The 24,370-nt window shown below is 37.4% G+C and overlaps 1 protein-coding gene and 1 pseudogene across 4 annotated transcripts; one reads left to right on the top strand and one right to left on the bottom strand.

Moving 5' to 3' along the window:
• The first annotated feature begins 6,973 nt into the window (after positions 1-6,973).
• On the top strand, positions 6,974-12,967 carry LOC114305469 (uncharacterized). Of its 4 annotated transcripts, none has more exons than XM_082903731.1 (12): positions 6,974-7,345; positions 8,387-8,666; positions 8,870-8,943; positions 10,523-10,685; positions 10,914-10,975; positions 11,056-11,109; positions 11,583-11,700; positions 11,843-11,889; positions 11,980-12,001; positions 12,189-12,260; positions 12,369-12,508; positions 12,625-12,967. In XM_082903731.1, exons 1-12 carry the CDS (start codon positions 7,298-7,300, stop codon positions 12,724-12,726), a joined length of 1,182 nt encoding a protein of 393 aa, XP_082759857.1. In that variant the 5' UTR covers positions 6,974-7,297; the 3' UTR covers positions 12,727-12,967. The 4 variants fall into 4 exon arrangements, with proteins under 4 accessions (XP_082759857.1, XP_082759856.1, XP_082759858.1 ...); XM_082903730.1 differs by having other exon boundaries at positions 11,975-12,001; positions 12,185-12,260; XM_082903732.1 differs by lacking the exon at positions 12,189-12,260.
• Positions 12,968-16,140: 3,173 nt separating this feature from the next.
• Positions 16,141-17,400, bottom strand: LOC114305542 (thaumatin-like protein 1b; annotated as a pseudogene).
• Positions 17,401-24,370: the final 6,970 nt, after the last annotated feature.

The following is a 24,370-nucleotide window of genomic DNA, read 5'->3' as shown; positions in this document are numbered from 1 at the left end:
ATAAAAAAAAGCAGAAAATGCAAAGAGGAGAAAATGGGATGACTGTGAAGTTCATTAAGTAAAAATAAGATAAAATATAGGCTGCAAAGTTCCAATCGTGTTTACATATCAGGTGACCATTTTATTATTTTGGTGAAAAAAACAACGATAGTTTTGCAGATCGAAGTGAGTTGGACGGTTGTGTATTTACTTGCACTCTATTTCATAGTTGTTTATGAACAATATTACTTTAAAACAAAGAAAATTAAAGCCGTTGTTTCATTTTATGATTTCATTTATAATCTTTTAAAAACACATATTTGTACTGAAATCGTCAATTGAAAGTGACTACTTACTGTATTACAAAAGTAAGCATGAAAAAATAGTTTCATGTGGCGATGTGACAACTCACTGCATTTTGTTTTATTTGACAACTCACTACTCGAATATGAAGAGATTGCATTGTGATCCTTTGGCCTACAATTATGATTTTATCTGACAACCACGTTCGTGACTACATCACAGGTACACAAAGTCACAGGTACTCAAAATTGCATGAAATGAATAACATAAAATAATATCACAGGTATCACTTCTTCCATAGTGCCCCAGTATGCATTATCGTCACCAGATCATCTCTAGTTAACCCCCACTATGATGTGTATAAATAGTGATACCCCCAGTATGATCTTTGTTGAAGTCATAACAATAGTAATATATCTACAATTACTATTATTATTAATTTTTTTATTTTATGAACAATGTCTTCAAGAGGTGCAGGAAGTTCACGCCGGCAAAGAAATCCAAAAGTGTGGCTGCTACCTCCATTTACCTATGACTACAAGAGCGAAAAGTACTCGAGTCCGAAGAATTATTATGCTGGTATTCGAGCAGAATGGGCGTTCAGGGTAACAGAGCAAAAAGGATTATTTAATGATCTACGTAACTTTGGGGCACCGGTACCTCATCGTCGTTCATTGACCATGGCTAGACGAAATGTGAGTGACTATGAAAAAGCAGTTAGCAGAATTAAGAAGGAGAACAACAGAATGTTGATGTGGAGATGTCGACATTTCATGCTTCAGCTAGCCACCGAAATGGCAGAAGCAAGCAACAGAGATTTGATAGTGATTGAGCAAAATAATGTCTTAAACAATGAAAAAAATCTCTCTGACTACTACATGTCAGATAAGGAATGAGAAATCAAACACCGTTATCTTTCATATATGTTTGTAAGTTATGTCGTATCTCCGTTACTGGAGTGTATGACAATGTTGTTGTTCATCTAACGTACGGATGTATTTCAAGTATTTGTTTTATGAACCTGAAGTTTATGAAATAACTACATTTATAACTACACATTTATTAGTTCATGACTTTCTTTATTGAATTGCAATGAGTTAATGAATGTTCTGGATTAATGAATGGATTAATGTATGTTGAATTATGTGAATACTTAAAACACATAAAACAGAACAGGTAGCTCGGTGAAAAGCTTCCCTTAACTGGGGCTTGTGAAATAGGGATCCTCTACGTAAAGAATTTCAATCTCCATCAGGAAAGAAGAAAGAGTCACCTTCCAATTCCTGGAAGTCCAGTAAAAATGATGACTCTGGTAAGGAATGAGGGGTTGACAGAAAACTAAACTCAGTGAAACGAACTACCGCCTTCAATAACACATAAAACAGAATAGGTAGCTCGGTGAAAAGCTTCCCTTAACTGGGGCTCGTCAAATAGGGATCCTCTACGTAAAGAATTTCAATCTCCATTAGGAAAGAAGAAAGGGTCACCTTCCAATTCTTGGAAGTCCAATACAAATGATGACTCTGGTAAGGAATGGGGGGTTGACAGAAAACTAAACTTTGGGGGTTGCACAAACAAGCTCAAAGCCAAGTGGTTGGTCCAGTTGGGGGATTAATAAAGTTCAGACAAACGAACTACCGCCTTCAATAACACATAAAACAGAACAGGTAGCTTGGTGAAAAGCTTCCCTTAACTGGGGCTCGTCAAATAGGGATCCTCTATGTAAAGAATTTCAATCTCCATCAAGAAAGAAGAAAGAGTCACCTTCTAATTCCTGGAAGTCCAATACAAATGATGACTCTGCTAAGGAATTGGGGGTTGACAGAAAACTAAACTTCGGGGGCTGCACAAACAAGCTCAAAGCCAAGTGGTTGGTCCAGTTGGGGGATTAATAAAGTTCAGACAAACGAACTACCGCCTTTAATAACACATAAAATAGAACACGTATCTCGGTGAAAAGCTTCCCTTAACTAGGACTCGTCAAATAGGGATCCTCTATGTAAAAAATTTCAATCTCCATCAAGAAAGAAGAAAGAGTCACCTTCCAATTCGTGAAAGTCCAGTACAAATGATGACTCTGGTAAGGAATGGGGGGTTGACAGAAAACTAAACTTCGGGGGCTGCACAAACAAGCTCAAAGCCAAGTAGTTGGTCTAGTTGGGGGACTAATAAAGTTCAGACAAATGATCTACCGCCTTCAATAACACATAAAATAGAACACGTAGCTTGGTGAAAAGTTTCCCTTAACGGGGGCTCGTCAAATAGGGATCCTCTACGTAAAGAATTTCAATCTCCATCAGGAAAGAAGAAAGAGTCACCTTCCAATTCTTGGAAGTCCAGTACAAATGATGACTCTGGTAAGGAATAAGGGGTTGACAGAAAACTAAATTTCGGAGGCTGGACAAACAAGCTGAAAGCCAAGTGGTTGGTCCAGTTGGGAGACTAAGTTTAAAACCCAATTGGTTGTACTTGATTTGCTTGTGAAAATCACTATTTACAATTAATTATACCCAAACAGATTGTTTTCTACACCTTTTTAAAGAAATTGACGATTCTCTTGGTATAGAATAGCAATCAACGCAAGGCCAAAAATGTAAGAAACTAGACTTGTAACCAGTTCTAATGACGCTGATTTGTTATTTTTCGGATTTGTACCCAAAGAGAACAACACTTCCGAAATTACTGTGTAACACCAGTTTTCTAGACAGATTTGAATGCACCAGTTTTCTGGACAGATTTGAATGCACCATGATATTCACAAACATTGGTGGCCAAGTACTCCTACCTAACCCACGTTTCACTCACAAGATCCACCATTATTTTAAAGTTGATTTCAAAAGTTGAGATTGTAAATGTTTCCCAAAATATTACAAATTGAATATTCAAAAGTTGATTTTAAAATAATTCCAAATAACAACAAAAATTCAAATAGTCATACTTTTCAATGAAATACAAATAGTAGGTCGTAACAACGAATGATGTATAGCTAAGTGAAACATAACATTGCCTACATAAGCTTCATTTTTCCACACATTGAGTAGTCAAATCATGGAGAGACTTGTTAGTATATACAGATGGATTGTGAAGTCATGTGACCTGGTGCACAAGCTTTGGTTTTCTCGATTTTTTGCTCAATTTTTTTATTACAGTTACAACTCATTTCTTATTGATATATGTGGGATTCTCAATTTAGAAAGTCACATGGCAACAGTGAATTCACTGATTTACCTTACAGTGAGCATGCCCTTATTTTGTCCGTATATGCAGATGAATTGTCAAGTCATGTGACTTGGTGCACAGGCTTTGGTTTTCTCAATTTTTTGATTACAGTGACAATTCATCTCTTATTGATATATATGGGATTCTCAATTTAGAAAGTCACATGGCAACAGTGAATTCACTAATTTACCTTACAGTGAGCATGCCCTTATTTTGTCCGTATATGCAGATGGATTGTCAAGTCATATGACTTGGTGCACAGGCTTTGGTTTTCTTGATTTTTTGCTCGATTTCTTAATTACAGTGACAACTCATCTCTTATTGATATATGTGGGATTCTCAATTTAGAAAGTCACATGGCAATAGTGAATTCACTGATTTACCTTACAGTCAGCATGCCCTTATTTTGTCCGTATATGTAGATGGATTGTCAAGTCATGTGACTTGGTGCACAGGCTTTGATTTTCTCGATTTTTTGCTCGATTTTTTTATTACAGTGACAACTCATCTCTTATTGATATATATGAGATTCTCAATTCAGAAAGTCACATGGCAACAGTGAATTCACCGATTTACCTTACAGTTAGCATGCCCTTATTTTGTTCGTATATGCAGATGGATTGTGAAGTCATGTGACTTGGTGCACAGGTTTTGGTTTTCTCAATTTTTTGCTCGATTTTTTTATTACAGTGACAACTCATCTCTTATTGATATATGCGGGATTCTCAATTCAGAAAGTCACATAGCAACAGTGAATTCATTGATTTACCTTACATTGAGCATGCCCTTATTTTGTCGATATATGCAGATGGATTGTCAAGTCACGTGACTTGGTACATAGTATTTGCTTTTCTCTGTTTTTTCATTCTAGTGACAACTCATACCTTGTTCGTATATGTGGTATTGTCATGCAAAGGCATCTTCCTAAAGTCGTTCATAACCAACTATATAAACGACTAAAGGTGAAGACACAACCTTACAACTCATTTCACCCTACGAAATTATCATTAATTTGTTTCAAAAAATTAGCATGGCTACACGATTCATGGGAGGGAGTGGGAATCGCAGAGGTGGTAGGAACTTACAAAGGGGTGACAGTTCACGACGAGGAGGGAAAAGGGGCCGTGGCGATGCTGAAGACGATTCATGGGAGGGAGTGGGAATACTTGTTTTAGATTATGCTTGTAGTTATCGTGATAGGTTTGGGAAGCGACATTTTTTTATGCCCAAGTATTATCCAGTTCAAGGAGGTTCATGTATGGAGCCATCTGACAATCAAACAGGATATGGTTTATCTGACGTTGCTCGTCTCAAGTGGCTCGCACTATTTATAGAGCGGGTATAGCTGAAAACCTTAAATCCGGAAAATCAACTTAAGGTGCCAAAAGCACGTTTTATTGAGATCCAAAAGGAAGATCCTGATAATGTTGATCGACTATGTGAAAGACTACAACATGAGATTTCTCAAATGCGTCGTAGGTTAGCCCGCGATATGCAGCTATACATAGTTAAGAAGGATACCCAGAAGAACAAAACAGAACCAAATGTTGCGGCTATCAAGGGTATCATGGAGGATCCTGAACTTGTCTCTGACGCTGAGCTTTCGGATTATTCAGACTCTAAGCCACCTGCCGATTTAAGCGCGAATTAGGTGTTAATGTCTACACTTCGGCAATATTAGGTCATGTATTAATATGTAATGTCTGTGTTAGACTAAGTGTTTCCGTAATGAGTTTGTCAAATTGTCTGCCTAATATTTGTCTGTCTAACTGTTATGTTTTTGTATTGTGTGTTCAGTTCATGGTGTCCAGAATATATTTTTGTGGGAGACTTATGTCTGTACTACCTATGTAACTGAAAACTGTTACATTTGCAACTTCAGTTATGTTGTTTTCATTCCTGTATGAGTATTTAGTAAATTAGTGACTTCGTATATTATGTATTAAGTTTTATTACAAAAATGTTGACAACATTTATTTTAGAAGCTCTCGCGGTGGCCTTCGTCTTCTTGGCCTACTTCGCGGTGCTCTTCGCGTCTCACCCTTCGTCGTTGCTCGTCGAACTACACAGTGTGTGGGTGTGCTTCGAACTGTTGAGCATGCATATCACCTTCTAACCCAAAACAAAGACGAAAGATTTTTTTTTTTTAATGAAAACGGGTACAAAACGGTTTTACTAAACTAGTTTTTTGAATTACATTCTCACATTCTAACCCAAAACAAGGACAAAAGAATAAATATATATATTTAAATGAAAAAAGGCTTTAGTAAAGCCAAAATAATTTTCTAAATAACACCTTCTAACCAAAAACAAAGACAAAAGAAAATTTTTTTTTACATGAAAACGCCTTTAGTAAAGCCAAAAAAAAAAATTATTAATTACATTATCACCTTCTAACCCAAAACAAAGACAAAATAATAAACAAAAAAAATTTACATGAAAACGACTTTAGTAAAGACAAAAAAAATTTCTGAATTACACCTTCTAAACCAAAACAAAGACAACAGAAAAAAAAAAAATAACGTAAGAACGGCTTTAGTAAAGCCAAAAAAAAATTATGAATTACATTATTACCAAAACATTGCCAACAGAAAAAAAAAATTTTAAAAAAATAAAATAAAATTTAAATGAACAGTGAAAGCGTGGTTTCAATCCATGTTTACTGTAGTGAACAGTGAAAGCATAAATTTTGTAAATGAACATGATTGACTTAATAATATCTAAATGAACATGATTTTAAAATTATATATATGAAAAATATTATGTAAAATTAATACATGAAAAGAGGCTTTTCCCATAAAAATTTAAATGATATATAAATTGACTTAATTCCCAAATGCTTGGTAATTAGTTAAAAATATTATGTAAAACTAATATATAAAGAAGTGGCTTTTCTCGTATTATGTAACACAAATTAATATATGAAAAGAAGAGGTTTTTCCCATATTATGTAAAATTTCTGAATTACACCTTCTAAACCAAAACAAAGACAAAAGAAAAAAAAAATTAACATGAGAACGACTTTAGTAAAGCCAAAAAAATTTTATGAATTACATTATCAACAAAATAATGAGAACAGGAAAAAAAAATAAAATATTAAAAAAATAAAAAAATAAATGAACAGTGAAAGCGTGGTTTCAATCCACGCTTCTTTAGCTGAACAGTGAAAGCGTGATTCACAATCACGTTTTCTTCAGAAAAAAAAAATTATATGCACAGTGAAAGCGTGATTTTCCTTTAGAAAATGAAATTGAACGAGATGCACAACGAAAGTGTGGTTTGGAACCACGCTTTCTTCAAAAAAAAAAATTATGTTAAAAGCGTGATTTGTAACCACGCTTTTTTAATTAAAAGTGTGATTTGCAATAACGTTTTCACTATTCATCACATTTTAGGCTCCAAACAATAAAAATACAATTTGTAATAATATTTTAACCTAATTTAAGAATTTTATCTAAACTAAGCCTAATTTAAAAATTAACATACAAAATAGGATTAATATGAAAAAAGCCTCGACGATGCATACTCAAATTGGGCAAACGCAGACTTTAAACAAACGCCAACTTAACTTTTTCAGTGCTGCAATTCGATTCCCATTTTGCTTCCCTCTCCTCCAGCAGCAGTGACGCAGAGTGAGTGAGTGTTAGGGTTTTATACCGTTAACCTTACTGCCCATTAGCATCACCTACAATACAATACAATACAATTGTTTTTTCGCAGAGTGAGTGTTAGGGTTGGTTTTATCAGACCGACCCTTTCGGAGGGTTTAATTTCCTCACTAAAAAAACCCACAACAATGAGTAGCTCTCGGGAGGAATCTCCTGATTGGTTGCGTACCTTCCAGGTACCCTTTTTCTTCTCTTCTCTGTGTTGTTTTCCATTTTCTTCTCATCTCATCTCATTTTAGCTTTCCTATTATATACCTACCTACCTCATGCAACGCAAGTAATATATTTGAAGAGAGACTTCTCATCTATGATTTTATATTATTGATATACATAAAAATAATATACTACTCGAAGATTCATTGTTCATACTACTGCTTACTATTCATCGTACTCATTTCACTATAAATTTTTGCAATGTAACCCTTTGAGCTATAGTCCTCTGCTATATGTTTTTTTTGCATACACTTTGGCCATGTTTGTTTGGATAGACATGAGCTTGGAATTGGACTAATAGTCCACTAAGGCCATGTTTGTTTGGGCGGACTGGATTAGCATTCCCATGACTAATAGTCCTAGGATTACGAATCCGTTGGATTATGTATCCTATCTTAACTAATAGTCAAGTTTAAAATAATTAGTCCGTACTTCAATTGTTTAACCAAACATCGAATTAATAATTTTATTGGACTATTAGTCCAATCCCAAGCTCATGTCCACCCAAACAAACATGGCCTAAAATTATTAATCCGATGTTTGGTTAAACAATTGAAGAACGGATTAATAATCCATTCGGATATGATATCCACGTATGATGGACTATTCAATCTTACAGAAGGGGTGGGATATAAATTGGAAGGCTAAACCAAAGTCTAAACTATTAGTCTCTTCTTATAATCCTTACTCAATCCAAACATACGATAGGATACATAATCCAAAGGGATTTGTAGTCCTAAGACTATTAGTCATGGAAATGCTAATCCAACTTAATCCAGTCCGCCCAAAAAAACATGGCCTTTCAGTATGTTAATAACACTCACAGACACACGTGTATATACATGCTTGTAATTATGCGTGGATTGATATTCAGCACAATCTTGTGTTGAAATTTTGATCTTCAAATTCACTTACAGTGAAAAGGATTATCATGTTGGATACTAAACAACATAAATTCCCTCTTTCTTGGCATGCTAATTGTGTAAATTTACTTTGTTGAGTAGGCGCCAACTCAATCAATTCTGACACTATCTTCGGGTTCTGAGTCTTCCCCAAATGACAGTCCTTTGAGGGAGGATGGAACAAGTGAGAAGAAACCATCATCTTCTAAGGAAACATCGCAGTTTGCGGAGAAAGATGAAGATCAAGATACACGTCCTTGTGGTCATGGTGATGAGTCTGCATCCACAAAGACTTTGAAAGCTAAGCCTCCAACTAAAAAACGGCCAAAAGTAGAGCATACATCAGTGAAAAAGAAGAAGACAAATAATCGTAGCAAACCAGGTGGGCATTTCTTATGTTAGTGATGTTGCTAGCATTAAATTGCAAATTGCTTTAAGTTAACAAGTTATAGACCGCTAATTGGGATATGTCGATTGCATGCCTTTCCTGCATAGACTTTTAACGAAGATATGTCTTTGTAATTTTTCATCTCATTCTCGTTTTTGAAATGCATTATCTTCAAGTTCTAAAATATTTTGTTTCAGGTAATGATATAGAGAATGGCAGTGATGAGAAAGCTACTAAGCAAGAAAAGTCTGAGAAGCACATTGAACCCAATGTAAGTAGCTTTGCACCAAAATTCCGTACTTATTCTTAGTTTCAGTGAGTAACACCACTCGTATAGAAATTTCAAGTCTCCTCACAGTTGCTCTTTGTGGCACATGGGACGAGTCCATAATTTAAAAGTAACCTTCTTATGGTGATGATCATATTATTATTATCCAAAATTACTTATTTGCCTCTTACATGATCAATATCCCATTTATGTTTCTTGCAAGTGCTTTCTATTTTTCTAGGTAGCTTCGACAAGCTGTGTTTATGTTCCTTGCAGTGGGCATAAAACACCTAAATCCTGCTCGAATTAGATTTATCATTTCGTTTTACTATATCCTTGGGTGGTCTAAACTAGAAATTTACAAATTGAACATCAGCGGGATGTGTGGTCATTTACATAAGAAAACTTTCATACTAATTTTCTCTTGTGGAGCTTCAGAAATTGGTCAAATGCATCCAAATTGTTCTTTAATATCCCGTGTAGAAGTTTGGGGAACAGGAAGTAGTGTTGCTAAGAGCTTATGCAAAAGTGATTGGTTCTACTTAGTAAGCAAGTAAGCTTTCAAAATTTAATATGAAGGTGATGTAAAGGCAAGCCTCTGAATATAATAAACAGCTAGAGAAAATCTGGTTGGAGATTGTAAAAGAAAGTTATTGGTTCTCAGAGGCAAGAAATATTTTGGGTTTAATATAGGGACTGCTCTAAAGTTTTCATTTTTTCTTTTTGAGATGAAGGCGAAGTGATTTAAAATGAATTCTGGTAGAGGTTTGAAATAAGCCCATATAGGTCAATTTTAGTCATGATATTGGGTACTGCGATGCGGTCATTTGTTTTCTGACGAAGGTAATCATTAACTTTAAAGAGACGGGCAATTAGATTGGAAAATACTATTTACCATGATTTTTTGCCCAAACATTACCCAGACGTGATGTGTATGGTGTAGAATTGAGCGCACCCAAAATGCTTATATTCCATAGTTGTACTGTTTTGGGTAATTTTCATGGGTAGGTATGTAGTATTGTTTAATAAGATTTTGAGGGTTCTTCAGCTAGTCTAAAAAGCACATGCTTGTGGTGAAACAATCCAATTCTTTGCAGTGTCATGCAGAATTTCTAGGCCAAAATCACTGGGAATTTATGTTATTGATTTTCTTCCCTCAACCAATCTTTATAGTTCTTCTCCTAATCTTATGAATTGTGTAATCATCTTTGGCAAACCATTAAGACAAACTGGATTTGTATTGTTATTTGATTCAGGCAACTTCTTCTGAACAAAGCACAATCAGTTGCATCAATTTGTGGTTCTTCACGTGTGTTTCTTTTTGGTTGTGTTTCTATTTGGCCACCCTTGTGTAACATTTATGATCTACCATATAATTGTTCTAGTTTTCTTTTGAGATAAATTTTCAGAGTTTACTGGATTTTGGCTTCCTGAAATGTTTTAAAATATCTTGAACTTGACATTCAAGATGACTGTGTGTGTGAATATAGTATTGCTAATATACTCTAGAGAATCTTAAATTTGCAGATTTCTCACTTTTTCTGTCCAGATGCTAATCTTGAAAATGTGGTTTTTTGAACAGGTGCCAAATAATTCAGTTTTGACCTTGTCATCAGATTCAGAGTCTCCTCATAGTAGCCCGATTAGGGAAGGTTCTAAAGAGAAATCTCCAAAAAGAGGGCTGAAAAACAAAGATCCAGTATCAGCAAAGAAGAAAAAAGTAAATACTGACATTAACAAAAAAGGTATGACACTGGAGGTTGAAATGACATCTCTTAGGATTCTGAACTGATAGTGTAAAGGTTTCAAATAAATGAGTTGTAACCTCTTTCATGAATTCATGAATTCTGACAGATTATAATAAGGTAATTTACCTGTGAATTTCAATGACTCTCTAAATGTATTACCTATTACTTCGAGTCTTTTATTGGTCTACATTTGGTACTGAGTTTTTAGTATTTCTGATGATATAGAAAATAACGGTGATGTGGAGGTTGCAGAAGAAGAGGTTGCTGAGAAACATACTGAACCTCATGTAAGAAGTTTTATTAGCCATTCAAAAGATTGTTTATATCTTTTATTCACCAAATCACCTTGGAGTTATATAAATTACAGTTCTCCTCCTCAAGGTTGCCTTTGGTGCTCTCGGAGAAAGCTAGCCGTTCAAAGGTATGCTCACCTTTTTTTTGATTTTTTCATAATGGTTTCTTTGTTTTTGCCTCTCTTTAAAATTTCATTCAAGAATCTGAGTTGCTGTCTTAGAATGTGTAATAACCCTATTCAAATCTACCAATATTCTCTGCTACATCTTATCCTTTGTTGCTGGTGCTCTAGTTGTTGATTGTTGCAAATAGAACTCACCAACATGGGTCTCAAGGTGAGAGACAAGAAGTATCTTCTGGGAAGAAGTGATTTAGCGACCCGTGTTTCCCTTTATTAATTTTCACAATTTAGTTAGTCCATGATCATAAATTCATAATACGTTTATTAGAACTTCCGTGTATGCCGAAGTAGTTGTGTAATATTATGATTGGGTCCTCTAAGGCGCCTGTGTCATATTTAATGTGCTTATCCTTGTACAATGAAGTCTGACTGGGACCTGTTTGGGATATGCCTGTTATTAAGTATTGTATTTTGTGCAGGCACTTGTTGAGTGTGAAGGTGAATCAATAGATTTGAGTGGTGATGTGGGTGCTGTTGGTCGAGTAGTTATATCAGATAACCCATCCGGAAATCAAGAAATGTTCTTAGATTTGAAAGGCATGTTTAATTCCTTTTACATTAAGTTTTGATGGATCACTTGTTATGCATGCTTCTATAGAAAGTGGGTTCTAAATTTAAATTTATCCATGCTTCTATAGAAAGTGGGTCCTCCTAAATTTAAATTTGGTTTCTGTTTCAGGAACTATATACAAAACAGCCATAGTTCCTTCCAGGTCTTTCTGTGTTGTATGTAATCATTCTCTACTCAATCGAATTTATGGTCTTTAATGTTTTGATTGCTGTGATGTAACACATATTTCTTCTCGCTCAGGTTAGCTTTGGTCAGTCGGAAGCAAAGGTTTGTTCATCAATTGTTTGTTTCCTCTTCATTTTTCACCTTTTGATAATTTTTTCCTTTCAACCAAAAATGTTTTTTTTCCTTTTACCAATATTTTCCCTTTTTAGATCTTTTTCTTTCAACTCTTTTGCTCTGGTTTGCTGCCAATCCCCTTAGATTTGAAATTATAATTTTCCTGATTAGATAGAGGCTATCATGAATGACTTTATCCAGCTGAAACCTCAATCTAATGTTTACGAGGCTGAAACCATGGTTGAAGGTTAGAAGTTCTATTTGAGGTTTTCTTTCAGGATATTATATATGGCTCAGGATCTGATGTTGTTTACTACGTAATTTTTGTGCTTCCTTGTATTAAATCATATGTCAGGAACACTGGATGGATTCTCATTTGATTCTGATGACGACGCTGACAAGATGCCTAAAACCGTCACTAATCAGACTGATCAAAATGAGGGCGATGGAGAGCAATCCAACACAAAAACTAAAACAAAAGCTGAAAAGACATCAGTATGCTTCTTAACCTTTCTCAGTTCATTATGTATCTCATTGAATGACAAGATCATATATTGATTGTGCAACATGTCGTAATAAAGAAATGCTAATTTATGAGATCATGGATGCAGGGGGTCTTGCGAAAAAGGGGTGGTAAAGCTGCAGGAGGAAAGCCACCCAAGAAAGTAAGAAAGAAAACCCAAGCTCCAAAGAAAAGCAAGACTAAGAAATGAGAGATGCTACTGAATGTGATGAATTATGGTGTGTGGGCCGACATCAATTCTCATTGGTGAAGGAAGAAGTATGGTAACAACAATTTATATTCCATAATTTGTATTTTTTTAATTTTTAATTGACATTTGTCGAATTTGAAAAAGAGCAACAAGAACTTGGTCAGCATGCCCTTTTTTCTGGAGGGTTGTGAAATTATACATGAATTGCAAATCAGGTTAAAGGCTGGACTTGAGAAACAAATTACACTGTTAAATTGAATGGTGTGGTGGCTAACTATGTAAATTACAATGAAAGTGAATAATGGTGAAAATCTGAACTTCTCTTTTCTCCTCGCATTTCTCAGAGAATAGTATTTTAGAAGAACAAATTCAAGAAAAGGACTATAAGGATTATTGATATTGATGAAATGGGTAAAAGAACTTTTGAGGAAGAAACCATGTCTGCAATCTCTCCATGACCCTGTTGTTGTTCTTGGTATATTGGTGGACTCTGTTGTTCTGGGTATATTGGTGGAGCTGGTATTGTATATTTGGTCTATTCGTCCTGCATGAACAAGAAAGTTAAATTTTTATGTATTAAGAAAAATAGGTAATTCACTTCTATTTCTTAAACTATTACCATTTTTTCTATTGCTTCCCTTAATTATTAATTTTATCTATTTAGTCCTTAAAATTTTATTTTGATGATTGTACAAATTAGTAATGGTTGAAACCTAATTTGATGGTAAAAAAATGTCATTTTAAAATTTAAACAATGTAGCCATACAAGCAAGCTTTAATTTTTCTTTTTCTTTGAATCAACTACTCCCCACAACTAAATTTCTTGTTTTCCTTGCTATTTTGAATAAATTAAATCCCACAGCCAAGTTCATAGATGTTTGGTTGTATGGTTTAAGTTTAAATTTTGAAAAGACATTTTTGCCTATCAAATTAAGCTTCGATAGTTATTGATTGTACAATTGGCTTAGGAGATAAAGATGAAAATAATTGTAGCGGGCAAAAAACAAGTAGCCATTGGTGGTTGTTGAGATCAAGGGGCAGAAGATGATGGAACAATCATAAGCCTTGCAAGTGAAAGGGCTGGTACTGTCACGACTCAAGCCTATCCTAAAAGTTTGGTTCATGACCGGCCTGTACTCTGAGGTGTCAAAACAAAATTTCACAAATATTTATTAACATATAAGGCTTTAAGCGGAAGCAAATACTAAAATAATGATAATGCCCATTGAGCTTGTGCATATATGATAATTGGAATAATTAAAAACATGCAGACACACTAGAATTTATATGCATATACAGATCTTATGTATCTCACACAAATATACATAAGACTCAATAAAAATACAAAACTCTAACAATACAAAATTAGAGCCTCGACATAGAGGCGTATCTTGGGTGGCTTGACATAACAGATCCACAAAAGAACTCCTGAGGCTGACCTAAGGTTGGTCTTCAGATTGATCACCTATATACATGTAAAACACGGAGTGAATGAAACTCAATGAGTAGTAATACAATAAAGATATTTAAATGAATGAGCCCAACATCATAGTAAGCATAATAATATAAATTCGTACTTTTCTTAAATCACATTTACAGAACGACCTCGTGTCCATAGAACGGCCTCAGGCCCAATAATAACGGAACGGCCTCGAGCCTAATAATAACAGAATGGCCTCGGGTCCAATCATATATTAAAACAACTTCGGGCCCAATTCATGTATGTATGGACCCAAGAGGTGACTCGTACGGGCTCTAGAGGTGACTCCCATAATAGCACTTAGTTCCGTACAGCATTTAGTTCCGTACAGCACTTTGTTCCATACCGTAAATCAATAGGTCTTAAAAACCGAACAATTCATATCATGTCATAGCATAAACAGAACGGCCTTGGGCCCACCATATCATATTACCAACAATTCACATTTTATATCCATATTCCATATCACAGTTCTTGTACCTTATTCATTCGCATAAAACATAACGCCAAACATCACAACATTTATGTATCGAAATAAATATAAATAAACATATCTTTACAATATTATTACTCACAGTGATGGGATCTTGATAACAGTTGGATGATGTCATCGTCTTGACCTACAACCACAATTACATAACACAACATATAAATGTAACCGATCCCTTTCTTTGCTCTTTAATCAATTAGTTATGTTAGTTCTAAACTCATTAGTCCTCAATAGGTCATAATCCACGTCTAGGAAAATATGAGGAAATGAAAGGAAACTGGGTTAGAAGAAGAAATAGCATGAAATCGGTAGACAGAAAGTGAACAACCGTCACTAATTTAGGCATATCTATTTGTGTATTCAGAATTTGGATGTGAGATTATCACCATTGAAAACTAGATTTCCAGGGCTTGAATTCAGGCTCAAGAATCACTTAAAATGGAGTCCGGATGAGAGAGATACGCCTATCCGAAGTTGGACTGAAATAGGGAAGTGCCGCACGTACGGGACCAAATCCGCACGTGCGGGAAATCCAAGGCAAGTGCTTTTATTTCAGAATGTAACTTTGTGGGGGACACAATTAGCCGCACGCGCGGGAAATCCTAGGACACGTGCGAGACTGGGTAAAATCAGTCCGAAAATGGCTTCTTGACTTGGAACCCCTCATTTTCAAAATTAAACTTCAATTTTATGTAAATTAAAGCCCAAAACTCTTTAACACGTTAAATTTCACATCCTTAGCTTCCATAAAAAATCATAACTCCAAAACAATACTCAATTTCCCATTTACAAGAACAAGGTTGAGAATCAAAACACAAAATCATAAAGTATACATGGTTGGGAGTTCTAAGCTCACTTACATGGTGAAATCCTCTTTAGCCTCTGTAAGAACCATAAAACTCTTACAAGAAATCAATTTGTGAACATAAATTCATGCTATGTACAAAGATTCAACATCTTCTTGCTTGATGAAACAAAACACATACCCATGAAACTCACCCTTTAACTTATGATCTTCAAGTATTGAGAGGGGAAATCTTACCTTAAGCCTTTAACACCACTTGTTCTTGCATAGTCATGGATTTCCTCTTTCATTCCTACACTTTCTCCCTTATTCTCTTTGAGTTCTCTCTCTCTCTCTCTCTCTCTCTCTCTCTCGTGTCTTTTCCTCCCCCTCAGATATTTTTGGGCTCAAAAGTGATGAGTTCAACTTATATATCATATATATCTATATATAAGGTTATCACAATTAGGAAGAGCCAAACACACCCTTACGAATAAAACGAAATCAATTTTCAATTAAACTTCTCAAATGGTTCTAAAAATTTCCATTAACATATTCATGTACCCAATTCTAGTTTCTGAACCCATTGAGGTCGTCAATTTTAGTTCCAAAGTCGTTACCTCAACAGATATTTTTCCAAGTTGGAGAAATATTCGTTAATTAAGCCACATAATCATCACGAATGTATAATTTAATTCCCGTAAGCCAGATACATATTTTCGGGTCGTCACAGGTGCCATCGTCAAAGGCATAACTATAAGCTCTAGGACATGCTCTCTTGAAAATGGTTGAATAAAAAGATGGCCTGCATGTACTAGGGTTTGCAAACTCCCCACTGCAGCAATATTGGTCTAGCCCAAATGCATTGCATGCACTCTTGCATGCTACTACTCTGCCACTACAACTGCCACTGCCACTGCCACCGCCACCGCTGCCTTCCTCTCCTCCACCATCCTCGCCCACCACCTGAAGTTCTTTTGGACAACCTGAAGTTTTTTTACTTTCATCAATTTAAGCTCAAGGCTGTAAAACAAACCTAATTATTCAAACTTGACTCGTTATATAAACAAGTTAAATTTGAACATATTTTAAAACTCGTTAAGATTTTAACCAAAGCTTGATAATCAAACTTTTTGAATTAGAATTGTGATAAGCTTGATTAAACCTCATTCGATATTGGTTTAAAAGAACATATACATACATACCCATGTTGATGTCTATAACATAGCCCGTGGCATTGCATTCACCATATACCCCTTGTGGGGCTGCAACCACAGGAAGATTGTAACCATCGACAAAGCTAACATCATAGTAATCTTTCTCAATGCTGGTGCCGAGGGTTATTTGGAACAGAGATATAGGCGGTATAGCTCCCATGCCATCACATTCAAGCCTCTCATCACAGTCCCCTGTTTGACACGTACCCACGCCTAGCTCATTAAAATTGCAGCCTGTCCGTGCCATATCTGACCTGACCACCCTGGAATTGTCGAAATGCTGACACTTTGGCTCGAGCCCAACTCAAATCCTGTTGTCGAAAGTTGTGGAGTCCCTGAACTAGCAAGTGTCCCGGGCTAGATTGTAAATGGACAATTGTTAGTAACAGTGAATGTATAAGCAAATGAAAAAAAAAGTGAAGCAAATGGAAACAAAGAACATTCATTGTGTTCTCATTACGGTGACTCTGTTCTTTCTGGGTGGTTGTCAAAGGGGTGGCCACTGCTACATATTGTACATGTGAAGAAGAATTTGAATATTGTTGTTGTTTGGGACATAAGGATACTATAGAAAACAAAAAGGGTTAACATTGCTTTGTTAAATCAATCCGCCGAAAGATCTTTTTGGGTTTACTATTTCTTTTTTCAACTTAGATGGCCTCACTTTCAAGCAATTCCTTTCTTTACCTATTGCAAGGACCATTGTTGATGAAGGGGACAAAATTGATGTAAAAACAGTGAAAAAAATTTATCAGAAGGCCCCCACCACCATATCAATCTGATAGCTTGGAACTAAATCATGTCTGCGAATAATATAAGACATTACTGTGGGGATGTATTTTGTGAATGACAACATGTGGCTAAGGTGACGCTGAAGTGTCAGCCGAGGTGCCACGTGACTTAGTCGAACTGCCGAGATGATCTCGGCTAGGCCGAGGTTATTTGTAGAGAAATCAAAATCCGAGATAAGCAGATAAATCACAAGACTCTTAGAATGGGAGAGGGCCTCAATCTGGATAAAGATAAGACTCAAGAAGAGTTTATCCCTATTTTGTTGAGAGTCCAGGATGAGCATTGAGCCTAAATCCGTTAAAGTGAGGCTTCTAAAGGGATCAAGTCATTGCTAGTTATAAAAGCAGGGTACCCTCGTGGGTTTGAGATAAGTTCTTTCTTGTGAGTATAAGCCCAATTTGCTATCTTTGAGAGATATTGATTACTGACTAGATCGTCGAAGTGTCCCTGGGTGAAAAAACCACCATCGGATTCTCATTTTCTTGTGTAGGTTGTTGGGTTTAATGTATTTTGTCAGTACTCTCCAGCTGAGTTCCCTGTTTGGTTGTGTGGTTAAAAATCAACACCCACAATTACCTTCATGTATTTGAAGAACCGTCAATGGTGAGGCCTTTGAGTACTTTGGCAGACCTCAAGCAGGGCTTGTTTTACCATCTACTATCTAGGATTACAATCTCAAAAGTTTTTGTATCAAAGATTTTAATTTCTTTCTCAAATAATAATAATAATAATAATAATAATAATAATAATAATAATAATAATAATTTCAATAGGAGCACGGCAAATGGCTGATCTTTATGAAGATTAGAGACTTGGTTTGCAAGGATCCCATTAGAGATGGTGCTGATTGCTGTGCTCATATAAGACTTGAATTTATTTTATTTTTTAAAATTAATTTTTTTTTTGAAAAAAAAAATGGAGAACTTCATATATAGATAAAGTCAGAAGTAATTTCTAATACACAAATCAAGCTTCCCACAGATCAAGGGCCAAGTAAATCAAAATACTACTAATGGCATCATCCTAACAGACCTTGTACTAACAATACTACTAGCCATCGAAGGGGGTTCTGGAGACAGCAGCAAAGTGAGCTAAATGAAAAATGTTACATATAATGCTAGACGCAAGTGAGTGCTGAAGCTTGGGTAACCAGCTTGGGTAATGATAGAATATCACCCCCTATTTATAGATGAAGATTAGGGTTTACAAGAAAGGCAATTTACAAGATGATCCCTGAGTGCTATCCCTGAGTGCATAAAATGATTACAGACAGACCCTAGTGTACCTTTCGGCTAATATAATATGCTAACACTCCCCCTCAAGCTGGTGCGAAGATATCTCTCATGCCCAGCTTGCCTAATATGTCATGAAATGGTTTATTCCCAATCCCCTTGGTGAGAATGTCAGCAAGTTGTTCACCAGACTGGACAAAGGGAGTACAAATGATACCACTAGTGAGTTTCTCCTTAATGAAGTGGCGATCAATCTCAACATGTTTTGTCCTGTCATGTTGAACTGGATTGTGAGCGATGTTGATGGCGGCCTTATTATCACAGTATAACCGCATGGAGTCCGTCTGAGCAATACCTAGATCATGCAACAATAATTTGATCCATAAAAGTTCACACACACCTTGTGCCATAGCTCTAAACTCAGCTTCTGCGCCACATTCTGTTTCTTACTCCTCCAAGTAACTAGGTTGCCGCCAACAAATGTGCAATACCCTGAAGTTGATCTCCTATCAGTTACTGACCCAGCCCAGTCAGCATCTGTATAGGCTTCTACACGAAGATGATCATACTTTGAAAAATACAGACCCTTACCAGGAGCAGACTTCAAATACCTCAAGATTCTCATGACAGCCTCAAGGTGAATCTGATGAGGAGCATGCATAAACTGACTAACTATACTGACAGCAACAGCAATATCAGGACGGGAGTGAGATAGGTAAATGAGCTTACCCACTAATCGTTGATAGCTCCCCCTATCCACAACTTCTCCTCCTTCATCATCTCCTAATTTCTGATTGGGTTCCAGGGGGGTGGCACATGCCTTGCAGCCAAGCATCCCAGTTTCCTTCAACAGGTCAAGCACATATTTTCTCTGTGAGATAAATATCCCATCCTTAGAGCGAGCAACTTCAATTCCCAGAAAATACTTCAAGCTGCCCAAGTCTTTGATTTCAAACTCTTTAGCTAAATATTTCTTCAACAGAGGTATTTCCCCACTATCATTGCCTGTAAGAACTATGTCATCTACATAAACAATAAGTGCTGTAGTCTTACCATGTGAGGAATGTTTCACAAACAATGTGTGATCTGCCTGACTTTGTTTGAAGCCATATTTAAACATAGCCTGAGTGAATCTCTCAAACCAAGCCCTTGGAGACTGTTTGAGACCATATAATGACTTCCGAAATTTGCATACTTTGCCTTCTGTTTGATGATCCTCAAAACCCGGAGGAATGTCCATATATACTTCTTCTTCGAGGTCACCATGGAGAAAAGCATTCTTGACATCAAACTGATAAAGCGGCCAATCTAGATTAGCTGCTAGAGAGAGAAGTACTCTGACTGAATTCATTTTAGCCACGGGTGCGAAGGTCTCCTGATAATCAATGCCATATGTCTGAGTAAACCCTTTTGCCACAAGTCTTGCCTTGTAACGCTCAATAGACCCATCTGCTTTGTGTTTCACAGTATATACCCATTTACATCCCACAGGTCGTTTGCCCGGAGGTAATTCAGTCAATTCCCAAGTGCCATTCTTCCTAAGTGCTTTCATTTCCTCAATCATGGCTAATTTCCATTCAGAGGTAGCAAGGGCATCCTGAAAATGGTTAGGAATGCTAACAGAGGAAATATTGGACACAAACGCTCTATATGAGGATGACAAATGAGAGTATGATACAAACTGTGAGATAGGATGTTGAGTACAAGATCTCACACCCTTCCTCTTGGCAATAGGAACATCAAGATCAATGGACTCGAGAGATTCAAAGTTACCTCGACTCTCATCAGAAGCAGGAGATGGCAGTGGGGTAGCAGAAACGGTCCCGTGTATCCAGTTAACTTGTTTTCTGTCTATGTCCCGGACATAAACATGCCCGTCCGTATTCTTGGTGACAGTGGGTTCTATAGTCCCAGTAGAAGAGGGGGGTTCAAGAACAACTGGTTCCACCATAGGAAGCACAGTAGTAGAGGGTGGTGCAAGAATAACTGGTTCCACCATAGGAGGCACAGGACTCACTTCACACCAAGGCTCCCCCGGAAATGAGGACGGTGACACCGGAGAGGACAAGAAAAAGGACTGGGATTCAAAGAAAGTTACATCCATGGACACAAACCACTTACGAGAAGAAGGGTGGTAACATTTATACCCCTTTTGAGTAGGAGAGTAACCAAGGAAAACACACTTGAGGGAGCGAGGGTCCAACTTACCACGAGAGGGGGAGTGATTATGGACAAAACAGACACAACCAAATATTTTGGGAGGAATAGAAAACAAGGACGGAGAACCGAGGAGGACATGAAGCGGAGCCTGTTTGTCCAAGACCTGGGTAGGGAGACGATTAATAAGATGGGCAGCGGTGAGAACAGCGTCGCCCCAATAGGGCCGAGGCACATTCATAAAAAAACACATGCACCGAGCCATGTCAAGAAGGTGTCGATTCTTGCGTTCGGCCACCTCATTTTGTTGAGGGGTATTGGTGCAAGAGGTCTGATGGATAATGCCATGAGTAGAGAAATATTGTCCTAACCCAGAATCGATGTATTCCCCGCCATTATCAGAACGAAATATTTTGATAGTGGCCCCAAACTGAGTACAAATCATCTTATGAAAAGTGCGAAACACAGAGAAAACCTCACTCTTATCTTTCATGAGATACACCCAAGTAGCACGAGAAAAATCATCAATAAATGTAAAAAACCAGCGATGACCTTTCACAGACAGAACACGAGAGGGACCCCAAACATCAGAATGTATTAATGAAAAAGGAACGGAGCTTTTATTCAAACTGGGAGCAAAAGAAGCTCTATGTTGTTTTCTAAGTTGACAAGACTCACAAAGAAAGTCAGACACATGATGATTTGCGAAACTAGAAGGAAATAAATGCTTAAGTAAATGAAATGAGGGGTGCCCAAGACGCCGATGCCACAGCCATAAATCAGCGGGGGTAGTAGAAGATGTGGTGGAAGAATAAGCAAGTTTGTCCGGTTGATCTAGGAAGTAGAGACCATTTTCTGCACTACCACTGCCAATCGTCCTCCCCGTGACAAGGTCCTGAAAAAGACAATGATCAGGAAAAAACGTCACACTACAATTCAAATCTTGGGTAAGACGACTTAAGGATAACAGATTAACAGAAAACTTGGGAACATGGAGAACAGAAGATAGATGTATGGTAGGAGTGACTTGGACTAAACCTTTTCCAGAAATGGAAGAAACAGTACCATCGGCAATCCTAACTTTGTCCTGACCTGAAGAGGGCTTATAGACAGAGAAAAGATCAGAGGAGCCAGACATATGATCTGAGGCACCAGAATCAATAATCCAAGGTAAGGATGTATGACACAGGAAAGCACAAGGAGAAGATGCTAAGTTACCTGAGCGGGCAAAGAACGAGGAAGCGGTACTGAGAGCAGTAGAAGATCGGCGTTCCAACAATTGGCGCAAAGCATCCTCCAGCTCAGTATCAGAAGTAGAATTAGAATCAAGGGTATCGACGGCACTAGACTGATGAGCCCGGGAATAGGAACCACGTCCTCTAGATTGGCCTGACCGACCTCCTCGAGAACCAGACCGATCACCTCGACCCCCGGATGGAGTCCCATGAAGCTTCCAACACGTCTCACGAGTATGCCGTGGCTTTTTGCAATAATCACAGAATACAGACTCCTTATTAGCAGACGGAGGAGGCAGGCTGAGGCCATCTCGAGGAGTAGACAGTAATGCGGAACGGTCAGTAGAGACAGGGGACATCATGGCAGACCGGCGACTCTCCTCATTTTGTACATAGGCAAATGCCTCCTGAAGTGAAGGAAGAGTATCCATACTCAGAACTCGACCCCTAACTGGATCATACTCCACATTTAGGCCGGCCAAAAATTTAAAGACCCGTTCCCGTGCGATGAACTTTTTGTACCCGATAGAATCAGTAGGGCAAACGGGCTTATAGTCTTCCAGATGGTCAAGGCGTTTCCAGCCGTTGGTGAGGAAAGTGAAGTACTGAAGAACAGTTTGCTCCCCCTGAAGTGAGCTCTCAATAGAGCGGCGCAACTCAAATGCCTGTGAAAAATTTCCTTTGCGGGAATAGGTAACAGCCACAGCCTCCCAAACGTCCTAGGCAGTCTCCATAGACAAGTAGCCCTCACCAAGTTCTGGAACCATTGAATGGATAAGCCAACTCATAATCAAAGAGTTGGTAATCTCCCATTGGTCATAACCTGAGTCAGTGGTACTAGGTGCCTGTATCCTGCCATCAACATACCCCATCTTTCCTCTGCTTTTCAAAAACAAAGTCAAACTTTGAGACCATGCTAGGTAGTTTTGACCATTAAATAGAGAGGTGGTGATTTTCAGACTAGGGTTGGGGTTCTCAGTCATGGTAGTAGGTAGAATGGGACTCTCACTCTTTGGTGTTTGAGAAGAAGGGGACACACTAGTGGAATCTGTCATGGATACAATACTACCGAACCCGCAACAAAACTAGTGACAATCACAAACCCGAAAGGTGGTAGTGAGATAACAGGCACAATGACTACTATAAAGACATAACAAAAACTTAAGAAACCATTTTTTTTTTTTTTTTTTTTGTTTTATATATATATATATATTGAGTTATTTATATATACATATATTTATATATATATAAATATATATATCAGGTTATATTTATATATATATCAGCATATATATATATATATTTATATATTAAGTGTGTGAGATACCAGAGTGACGGGCTGAGGCGAAGCAGGGCGATGACGACAGAGAGAGGCGATGACGACGAGGGCGATGACGGCTGGAGGAGATCGACGGGCTGAGGCAGGAAGACGAAGCAGACGAAGCAGACGACCAGACGAAGACGAAGCAGACGAGCTGAGGGACGAAGACGAAGTAGACGAAGACGATCCAGATGAAGACGAAGACGACAGAGGATGGCTGGAGGAGATCGACCTAGCAGATGATCCAACTAGGTACGTTTTGAACCCTAACCCTAGAGGTGTAGCTCTGATACCATGAAGCTTGGGTAACCAGCTTGGGGAATGATAGAATATCACCCCCTATTTATAGATGAAGATTAGGGTTTACAAGAAAGGCAATTTACAAGATGATCCCTGAGTGCTATCCCTGAGTGCATAAAATGATTACAGACAGACCCTAGTGTACCTTTCGGCTAATATAATATGCTAACAAGTGCGTCCTATATGCATTTATGAATGTGGGTCTCATTGCCTTGTGTTTAGGAGTGAGAAAATGAGATAAGAAATAAGATTATGTATAACATTACTCGAAGCAAAAGCATGGAGAAGCTGGTTTCTACAACAAAATGAAACACAACAAGAGTGAATGTAAAGCACTCGTCAAAGATTCATGGAGCTAAGCTGGCCACAATCTCTCTACATCCCTTCAGCTATCCAAACAAAGATTTGGAGTTAGCAAGGACACTAATATGAGTATAATAATACTTTTCAGCCCACTTTAGAGCACACAACAATGGTGCAAGGGGAGCACGCTGCCAGCAAGTGTTCATTAGAGCAATCAGGAAGAGGGGGTGTGTTAAAAAAGGGACAGGAAGAAGCAGAATTACCAACCCTAGAGTTAGAGCCAATATGAAGATGGCATTTTACAAGAAGAGGAACTAGTCCAGCTGTTGACCC

The sequence above is a fragment of the Camellia sinensis genome, chromosome 13, assembly GCF_055761805.1.
Source record: "Camellia sinensis isolate YWXY chromosome 13, ASM5576180v1, whole genome shotgun sequence".
In the NCBI taxonomy this organism is placed as follows: Eukaryota; Viridiplantae; Streptophyta; class Magnoliopsida; order Ericales; family Theaceae; genus Camellia; species Camellia sinensis.
The sequence above is the reverse complement of the archived record's forward strand: the minus strand, read 5'-3'. Positions and strand labels throughout refer to the sequence as shown.